The sequence below is a fragment of the Dipodomys spectabilis genome, unplaced genomic scaffold (assembly GCF_019054845.1).
Source record: "Dipodomys spectabilis isolate Male_0828 unplaced genomic scaffold, ASM1905484v1 ptg000228l, whole genome shotgun sequence".
Taxonomy (NCBI): Eukaryota; Metazoa; Chordata; class Mammalia; order Rodentia; family Heteromyidae; genus Dipodomys; species Dipodomys spectabilis.
The window spans coordinates 10032652-10042500 of record NW_024870905.1 but is presented as its reverse complement, the minus strand read 5'-3'; the positions used below and the strand labels follow the sequence as shown (position 1 = coordinate 10042500).

At 55.4% G+C, this 9849-nt stretch overlaps 1 protein-coding gene across 1 annotated transcript; it reads left to right on the top strand.

The window, feature by feature from the left end:
• The first annotated feature begins 2985 nt into the window (after positions 1–2985).
• Positions 2986–9516, top strand: Tmed3 (transmembrane p24 trafficking protein 3). Its single transcript, XM_042697731.1, has 3 exons — positions 2986–3181; positions 5681–5929; positions 9030–9516. Exons 1-3 carry the CDS (start codon positions 3005–3007, stop codon positions 9264–9266), a joined length of 663 nt encoding a protein of 220 aa, XP_042553665.1. The 5' UTR covers positions 2986–3004; the 3' UTR covers positions 9267–9516.
• The last annotated feature ends 333 nt before the right edge of the window (positions 9517–9849 follow it).

The following is a 9849-nucleotide window of genomic DNA, read 5'->3' as shown; positions in this document are numbered from 1 at the left end:
AAAAGCTGAGACTGAGTTGTGATTTCACTAAAGTTTCTCAGCTTCTTTCTTCCTTTCTCAAAAGCATTTTTTGGGGTGGATGTGTGGATAGTAGCTAGTAAAGATTCATTCCTATAAAATATAGGAGCTGGGTAAGTAGGATCCGCACTACAGTTAGGATGGCTGTTATGCAAAAATTAGCACAATAGATGTCATCCAACCATTGCCTGTTAAGTGGGATATTTACTCCCTGTAATGGTATCTTCCATACAACAAATGGCAAAATGACAGTGTTTCTTTTATTCACCTGTGTAGTCAGGGCTCCCGTCTTATTTATTTATTTTTTAATACAGACATTTCCCTTGTCTTCCACTTGGCTTGCTTGTGATTGTAACTCTACTTGTTCAGATCTGCTGGGAAGGCAGGCTCCTGACTCTGAACTAAGGTATTTCCTTAGAACTTAAATGTAGGGCTTTATTTAGCCTGGATGAGCACTCTAGCTGGTCAAGATACCTTGGGCTTAACACCTGGGTTGATTTTTGGTTTGTAATTGGATTCATCTAGATTAGATGATTATCACTTCCATTTTCTAAAAAGAACATTACATAGGTCAGAGACAGGGAAGGATCTGCAGGACATGCCACGAACCCCTTTCCATGTCCAGCACAGGACTGGCATGTGTGATTTATAACTGTGGTTCATGGTGTTTTCCAGCCTGCAACTTGCACTCAGGTATGGTAGGTCTTTGATCTGGATCCCAAGTGCCCAGAGGGGTAGTGCACTTCCATGTTATCCACGTGGAAACATATATGGAGAGTAAAAGTCCTCAATGAAATCAAGAGTAACCACATCTAGTCATATAGCTGTAATGGGGGGGAAAAACTTATCTTTTTTGAGTAGTAATATCACAATGTGTCTTCTCTCTTTATGAGTTTACAAAGAACATAAAACCCTATAGTTATAGCTGGGCATCTGTGGCTCATGCCTGTCATCCTAGCTACTCAGGAGGTTGAGATTTGAGGATCACGGTTCAAAGGCTGACTGGGCAGGAAAATCCGTAAGTCACCAGAAAAATGGAAATGGAGCTGTGGCTCAAAGTGATAGAGCACTAGCCTTGAGCAGAAAAGCTCAGGGACAAATGCCAGGCCACCAGTTCAAACCCCATGACTGACAAACAACAATAAACCACCCCTATTGTTATAATTACATTAAATTTTTTTTTCTGGAAGTGGAGCTATGGCTCAAGTGGTAGACCTCTAGTCTTGAGTGAAAAAAGGCAAGCGGAGCTCACGACCCTGAGTTCAAATTCTAGAACAGATACACACAGACACACACAGACATATGCTAGGCCAGTGGCCTTGAGAAGTCAGAGATTCCTCTCATCCATTAAAAGAAAAAAAAAGAAGAGAATAGTGTTTTTTGTGCTGGTCCTGGGGCCTGAACTCTGTGCCTGAGCTTTGTGCTTAAGGCTAACCCTCTACCACATGAGCCACAGCTGTACTTCCAGCTTTTTGGTGGTGAAGCCTCACACTTTCCTGCTCTGGTTGGCACTGAATGGCGATCCTTCGATCTCAGCCTCCGGAGCAGCTAGATGACAGGCGTGAGCACCATCGCCTGCAACAGGAGTTTTGGCCAGAAAGAATTTTCATTCTGCCTTGACTGCAGAAACAGACCTGAAACTACGGAGAAACTTTAAACTTTATTTACATTTATCGGGAGACCATGTGGGTGTGAACCTGAGCAATGTTTACTTTTCCCGGGCAGGTGTAACCACGAGGCATCACACTTAAATTCCTTAAAAAATTACCTTTAAATTCAAAGGGGTTTCGGCTCAACAAGTCAGGTTGTGAGTTCAGTGCGTCTCAATGGACGTCACCCCTGCTCCCCCCCTCCCGCCGGCCCTCCTTCCCCCTCCCCCCTCCCTCCCCCCTCCCGCCCGCCCTCCTTCCCTCCCCCCTCCCTTGTTCCCCCTCCCTCCTCCTCTCCCCCCACCTTCCTTCCCTCCCCCCTCCCTCGTTCCCCCCTCCCTCCTCCTCTCCCCTCTCCCCCACGCCCTCCTTCCCTCTCCCCTCCCGCCCTCCCTCCCCCCTCCCGTCCTCTCTCCCACCCTGCTCCCCCCTCCCTTCCTCCCCCCCTCCCGCCCTCTCTCCCACCCTGCTCCCCCCTCCCTCCCTCCCCCTCCCGTCCCCTTCCCCCTCCCTCCCCCTCCCCCCTCTCTCCCACCCTGCTCCCCCCTCCCTCCCTCCCCCCCTCCCGCCCTCTCTCCCACCCTGCTCCCCCCTCCCTCCCTCCCCCTCCCGTCCTCCTTCCCCCTCCCTCCCCCCTCCCGTCCTCCTTCCCCCTCCCTCCCCCTCCCGCCCTCTCTCCCACCCTGCTCCCCCCTCCCTCCCCCCTCCCCCCTCCCTCGTTCCCCCTCCCTCCTCCTCTCCCCCCACCTTCCTTCCCTCCCCCCTCCCCCCTCCTCTCCCCTCTCCCCCACGCCCTCCTTCCCTCTCCCCTCCCGCCCTCCCTCCCCCCCCCCGCCCTCTCTCCCACCCTGCTCCCCCCTCCCTCCCTCCCCCCCTTCCGCCCGCCCTCCAGGTCACCCCGTCCCAGGTGACCCGGGCTCGAAAGGCCCGGCGTGCGGCACAGTGCTGGCGGCGGTCCCCGCGTCCCCACCCGGGTCTCGGTCTCCCGGGACTTGCCCGCGAGACCCGCCGCCTCCCGCTCCACCTCGAAGCCCGGCGTCACCCACGCCAGGCCGCGAGCGACGGCAGCGGGCCCGGAGCGCCGGTGCGGCGCCGGTGCGGGCCGGGCCCGACACGGGCTTCGGGCCGACGCGGGGAGGGCTCAGCCCGCGGGCGGGGAGGAGCGGAGCGCGGCGCCTGCGCAGTGGGCGGAAAGGCGCCGGCCCGTTCCCCCCCATCCCCCGCCTATCCATGCGCGCGCCTGCGCACTGGGCGCGCCCAGCCTCCCGGAAGCGGCGAGCCGGGCCCGCGCCACGTCCGTCTGTGGTCCCCGCCGCGCTCCGGGCCCGGCCGACGGCATGGGGCGCCTCCCAGGCCGCGCCGCCCCGCGCTCCGCCGCGCTCCTGCTGCTGGCGCTCGTGCTGTGCGCCCGGCAGGCGTGGGGCGCCGAGCTCACCTTCGAGCTTCCCGACAACGCCAAGCAGTGCTTCCACGAGGAGGTGGACCAGGGCGTGAAGCTCTCCCTGGACTACCAGGTGCGACCCGGGGCTCCGGGGGGACCCCTCCCCGGCCCGGCCCTCCCGGGGCTCCCCGGCCCGGCCCGGCCCTCCCGGGGCTCCCCTCCGCCCCCTGCCCTCCCCCCTCCCGGGGCTCCCCTCCCCGGCCCGGCCCTCCCGGGGCTGCCCGGCCCTCCCGGGGCTCCCCTCCGCCCCCTGCCCTCCCGGGGCTCCCCTCCCCGGCCCGGCCCTCCCGGGGCTCCCCTCCGCCCCCTGCCCTCCCCCCTCCCGGCTCCCCTCCGCCCCCTGCCCTCCCCCCTCCCGGCTCCCCTCCGCCTCCTGCCCTCCCCCCTCCCGGCTCCCCTCCGCCTCCTGCCCTCCCCCCTCCCGGCTCCCCTCCGCCCCCTGCCCTCCCCCCTCCCGGGGCTCCCCTCCGCCCCCTGCCCTCCCCCCTCCCGGCTCCCCTCCGCCCCCCTGTCCTCCCCCCTCCCGGGGCTCCCCTCCGCCCCCCTGTCCTCCCCCCTCCCGGGGCTCCCCTCCGCCCCCTGCCCTCCCCCCTCCCGGGGCTCCCCTCCGCCCCCCTGTCTTCCCCCCCCCCCGGGGCAGCGCCTCAGGGCCGCGACCCCCCCCCCCCCAGGACCCAGCTCCCGGCCTGTCTGCCCCGCAGGGGCTCCCACTGCGGCTGCTCCCCGCCCCTCCTTTTACAAACCCCACGTTTTGAGTGGGATTTGGGGTGGAAAAGGCGCTCTCGATGGCGGTGCAGTCTGTTGAGACCCGGCCACCCGCCCCCCAGGTGGTGTGCTGAAAACACTTGGGTTTCTTTTTTGGTGGTCCTGCAGCTTGAACTCGGGCCTGGGCGCTGTCCCTGAGGTTTTGTGCTTCAGGTTAGCTACCACTCAAGCCACAGCTCTGCTTCCGTGAGACTTGATTTTTGCCATATGGTGCACTAAAGCCAGCTCCTGGCCTTCCGTCTAACCTCTCCGTGGTCAGTGCCCATGGCTCACAGTTGCTGGGAGCAGCACTCAGGTCTGGGGTGGGTCCCATCCCCAGGGGTGAGGTTTAGCAGGCAGATCTGGGGTTGGAGGGCCATTGGAACGCCTTGTCTGAATGGGCCCCTCCATCATTAGAGGTGCAGAAAGAGGCTTGTGCCCAGAAACAGCTTCGTGGGAAATAGAGATACAGGTTTGTGATCTGTGTGGACAGCATGGAGATTGTGCATGTGTCTGCATTAACACAGGTAACTGAAACACCGTAAGGAAACAGTGATAATTATGTGGTTGGAGGGTCTGAGAGGCAGTGGTTACTGCCACCATCCTGTGCCAGGGCTGTCCACTGCGGCTTTAAACATCCCAGCAGCAAGCAAGATGCCTGCTGCTTTCCACAAAGTTTGGAAGCAGTTAACTGCATTAACACTCTCTCTCTGTCTCTGTCTCTGTCTGTCTGTCTGTCTGTCTGTCTCTCTCTCTGGTATACACATACTGAGGCTTTTCACTCAGGACTTGGATGCTGTCCCTTAGCTTCTCTGTTCAAGGATGGCTTTACCACTCGAACCCCAACTCCACTTCTGTTTTTGTATTGGTTAATTGGAGATGAGAGTCTCATGGACTTTCCTGTTGGGGCTGTTTTTAAACCGAGATCCTCACCTCTCAGCCTCTTTTGAGTAGGTAGGATTGCCAGTGTGAGCCACTGGTACCCAACAACTGTATCCTTTAGTCCTTTCATTGACTTGCTCATGGTCACAGGCATTGGCTACAGGTGTGATTTTACCCTCTGTCATCTAACTTTCCTTGTTAGAGTTGGGGCTGAATGATTCCTGATCAATCCCTATGAGTACCTTTTTTTTTGTTTTGGTCGGTTATGGTGCTTGAACTCTGGGTCTGGGTGCTGACCCTGAGCTCTTCAGCTCAAGGCAAGTGCTCTACCACTTGAGCCACAGTGCTACTTCCTAGTACCTCAATATATATGTGCCTCCTTTTGAATATAATCACTGCTGACTTTACTGCTACTATTTTTGCATCCAATCATTGCTAACTTTACTAAGTGCTACTATTTTTGTATCCAGTCATTGCTAATTTTACTGAATGCTGCCATTTTTGTGTCTAGTGATTGCCAACCTTACTAAATGTCATGACCCATTCAGCAAGCCCGGAGCAACCAGTTATTTGCAAAATGGAGCTAACAACCCTCAGGTGAAGTCGGCCTCACTGTCTTAGGCAACTTTCTTAACTCTGGTACCTCAATTTCCGCTGCTATAAAATGGGGCAGGTTAGGGTTGCTGTACTCCTGTGTATGAAAACTGGAGTCAAGCCCATAGAGACTCAAATCTCAGCCCTGGCACTTTCACACAGGGTGGCTGTGGTCTGGACTCTACTCAGGCCCAGCGAAGTGGACAGTATCCCTGCCCTGGAGGTTATAGAAGCTTGCAGGGCAGGAGTATTAGGGAGTCAGGCCATGGCGTCTGCTGAGCTTGTTGCGTGCTGAGCGTGTTGCCCATGTCATTGCCTGTGGTGACAAGACATTCTGTGTGTTCCCTCGTAGGTCATCACTGGAGGCCACTACGATGTGGATTGCTACGTGGAGGACCCTGCAGGGAACATTCTCTACCGGGAGACCAAGAAACAGTACGACAGCTTCACATACCGGACCGAGATCAAGGGCGTTTATCAGTTTTGCTTCAGTAATGAGTTTTCCACCTTCTCCCACAAGACCGTCTACTTCGACTTTCAGGTGGGGGATGAGCCCCCCATTCTCCCAGACATGGGGAGCAAGGTCACCGCGCTCACCCAGGTAAGTGGAGAGCCTCCCTGGCTACCTCAGTGTGTAACTCCCCCCCAGTTTTTTTCTTGCTTCTGTATCAGCAAATGAGCAGGGTCACCATCTACTTCCATCTTCCTTTTTCTTCTTCACTCTGGCCCTTACAGTATCTTGCATTCCAGCCTCTACTTTCCTTGTCACAGCATCTCTTTGAAAGTCTTATTAGCCCAGTACCAGTGGCTCACTTTTGTCATCTCAGCAATTTTGGAGACTGAGATCTGAGGATTGCCATTCAAAGCCAGCTCAAGTGGACAAATCCATGAGACTCTTATCTCTAGTTAACCAGCAAAAAAGGTGGAAGTGAAGCTATAGCTCAAGTAGTAGAGAACCAGCCTTGAGTGGAGAAGCCAAGCAAGAGCATGAGGTCCTGAGTTCAAGTCCCAGTACTAGTACACACACAAGCAAGTGTGAGAAAGGCCCATCTACTTCTTAACACTGCTGGGCCATACTCACACGTCAGTTCTGCTCACAGTCCCTTAGTAAGCTGTTGTCACGTGGCAGATCTGGGTAAACTGAGGGCTGGCAGGGCCAGTCCTGGGTGGACATATTTTGCAGGACAGTCACCTTTTTCATAGTTCGTTCATTTCAGTTTTGGCAATACTAGGATTTGACCTTGGGGCCTTGTGTTTGCAAGGCAAGAGCTCTGCCACTTGAGCGATGTTCCCAGTCTCATAAGATTGGACTCCTGTTCCAGTCTGCCCTCCCACCTCTCAAGCTCACACTTCCTTCCACATGCAGCAGTGTTTGTCATAGGACCCGGTTCTCCTCCCAGAGGAACTTGAAAGACAGGAGCAACCATCTCTGCCTGCACTTGTTCCAAACCAGAGTGGCAGCGTCTTGAGTGTCAGGGTGGGGGGCGGGTTCCCTCCTGGCTGCCCTCCAAGGTGGCCACGTGCTCTGCTCTGTGCTCTGTGGTTTGGGGTGTCAGGAGATCCTGACAGCCACCCTACCCTCCGTCCTGAGCAGTCAGGATGCGGCTGCATTGTTGATAACTTACACACCAGCTACACTTGTCTATTCGTGTCCATTAAAATTAATGGAGCCATGTGCCAGTGGCTCATGCCTGTCATCCCAGGAGGCTGAGATCTGAGGATCGAAGCCAACCTGGGCAGGAAAGTCTGTGAAACTTTATCTCCAGTGAACCACCAGAAAAAAAATTGGAAGTGCAGCTATAGCTCCAGTGCTAGAGTTGCAGCCTGGAGTGAAAAAGCTCAGGGGTAGTACCTAGGCCTTGAGTTCAAGCCCCAGGACTGGCTCAAAAAAAGACGCCAAGTTCAAGCCTCAGTACTGATACATACACACACAAACTTAAATCAGCAATTCACTTCCCTGTTTGCGTTGTACGAACACATTGTGCCTGGTAGAGGCCCTGGTGGCAGAAGGCCACTCTGGGAGTCTGCACTGCAGGGCCCTGGCTGATTGCCCTTAGCAGGTTGAGCGGAGGGTGGGGTTTGTATGTAAGATCTTTTGTAACTCTGGAGAGTTCTGTTGGGCTGATGAAGCAGTGCCTCAGTGCGATAACATTTTGTAAGCCTGACCCCAAGGACTTCCTTGAACCAGTGTGGGGATCGATCGGGAAAAAGCCCAAGGAACTAGGTCAGTAGTGCTGTTTCCTAGATCCTGCCTGCACGTTGGAGTTTGATTCTCTTGTGGGGAGGAAGAGCTTAGGTTTCCTTCTCCTGCCTTTCCGAACATCTTTGTTTCTGCCCATCTTCCATAAAGGCATTCTTGAGCTAGGCACCAGGCACTGGTGGCTCACACCTGCAATCCTAGCTTCTTAGGAGGCTGAGATCTGAGGATCATGCACAGTTCAAAGCTAGCCAGGGGCAGAAAAGTTCATGCAACTCTCACCTCCAATAACCACCCAAAAGCCAGAAGTGGAGCTGTTGCTCAAGTGGCAGAGCACCAGCCTTGAGCAAAAAAGCTAAGGACAGTGCCCTGGCTCTGAGTTCAAGCCCCAGTACCAGCATTAAAAAATAAGGGAGAAAGAGGGAGGAAAGGAAAGAAGGTAGGAAAGAGTGAGTTTGGAGAATGAGCTAGTGGCTATTTGAGCTATAAAAAAACCCCAAAGCATGCTTTGGAATCCCCATAACCTAATTTTAAAAGGTTTCTGAGTCCCTCATTCCTACCTTTAGTATCTGTGAGCTGCCGCAGGTCTCCTGGTTGCTGTAGGGACAGAGCTGAGTTGACTTGGCACACTCCCTGAGTCCTGGCTACATCTGGGAAGGAATACGGGGCAGTTTTAGCAGTGCGGCTGGGTCAGTTTGGATGCGGGTTAGTGTAGTTAGGTTCTTTGTTCCCTACCAGGCTACTTCACCCAGTCCACCTAAACAGTGGACGTGGCTGTCAGGTCCACTTTGGAAGTGGCACCAAGGGAAAGGAGGAACAAGCCTGTAACTGCCACCATGGTGCCTGGCCCCAGAGGTCTGTGTGGAGTGGCCTCTCCTGGTACTGGGCACCACAAGCTGGCATGTGAAGGTCCCCTTAGAGATCAGTTTTCTGATGTCAGGAAAATTGGTTCTTGCGATTACTTGTCCGTGTCCGTGTCCGTGTCCGTGTCCGTGTGTGTGTGTGTGTGTGTGTGTGTGTGTGTGTGTGTGTGTCTGTGTGTGTGTGTGTGTCTGTGTGTGTGTGTGTCTGTGTGTGTGTGTGATGGGGCTTGAACTCGGGGCCTGGGTGCTGTCCCTGAACTCTTGCTCAATGCTAGTGTTCTACTTTGAGCCACAGCTCTGCTTCTAGTTTTCTGGTGGTTCACTGGAGATAAGAGTCTCACGGACTTCCTTGCCTGGGCTGATTTCAAACCTCCATCTTCAGATCTCAGCCTCTTGAGTAGCTAGGATGACAGGCCCCAGGCTTTGAGTCCATTTCGGAATCTGTGTCCTCCTTCCTGTGTGGTTAAGCCAGTGTTTTGCCCTTCCTTTTGCATGGTTACCTCAAGGATTAAATCAGAGCAGGTTCTGCATTAGTAGGGTGCCCCAAGTAGCACCTGCAGGATGGACCAGCATGTGGGTGGCTTGCTGGGCTCTGCCCTGCCTGTCTCTGAGCACTGTGACTGCGCCTGTCCTCCGTACAGATGGAGTCAGCGTGTGTCACCATTCACGAGGCCCTGAAGACGGTTATCGACTCCCAGACCCATTACCGCCTGCGCGAGGCCCAGGACCGGGCCCGGGCTGAGGACCTGAACAGCCGCGTCTCTTACTGGTCAGTCGGCGAGACCATTGCCCTGTTTGTGGTCAGCTTCAGTCAGGTCCTGCTGCTCAAAAGTTTCTTCACAGAAAAACGACCCATCCACAAGGCAGTCCACTCGTAGCTGGCGGCTCTGTGCCAGAGCCCCTGTGCCCTGCATCCTCCCACCGCCAGGGCTGGTGTGTGACCCAGAAGAGCACTGGCAGTCCACACACACGTCTGGCCCTTGCACCCCACTCGCCTTCAGGCATCTGATTACATTATGTCTGCAACATCGACCACAAAGACAGCCGTAAGCTGGGGCTGGAACTCACACCTGTAATCCCAGCCACTCAGCTGAGATCTGAGGATCATGGTTCAAAGCCAGCCCCTGCAGAAAAGTCCATGAGACTCTAATCTCCCAATTACCCAGCAAAAAGCCAGAAGTGGAGGTGTGGCTCAAGTGGTATAGCCCCTGCCTTGATTTAAAAAAAGCCAAGCAAGAGCATGAGGCCCTGTGTTCAAGCCCCAGTATAGGTGTGCACATGGCATGCACACGTGCGTGTGCACACACACACACACACGGAAATATTAGCAGTTGGCAGAGGAGTAGCCATGGGGAGGCCGATGGCCAGTGGCCTGGGTAGGAAGAACAGATCCTTGGGGTCCCGGGGCCACATGATTCCTCCTCTGCTCCAGGATGTGGAGCATTGGGGCAGGTAGGGAAG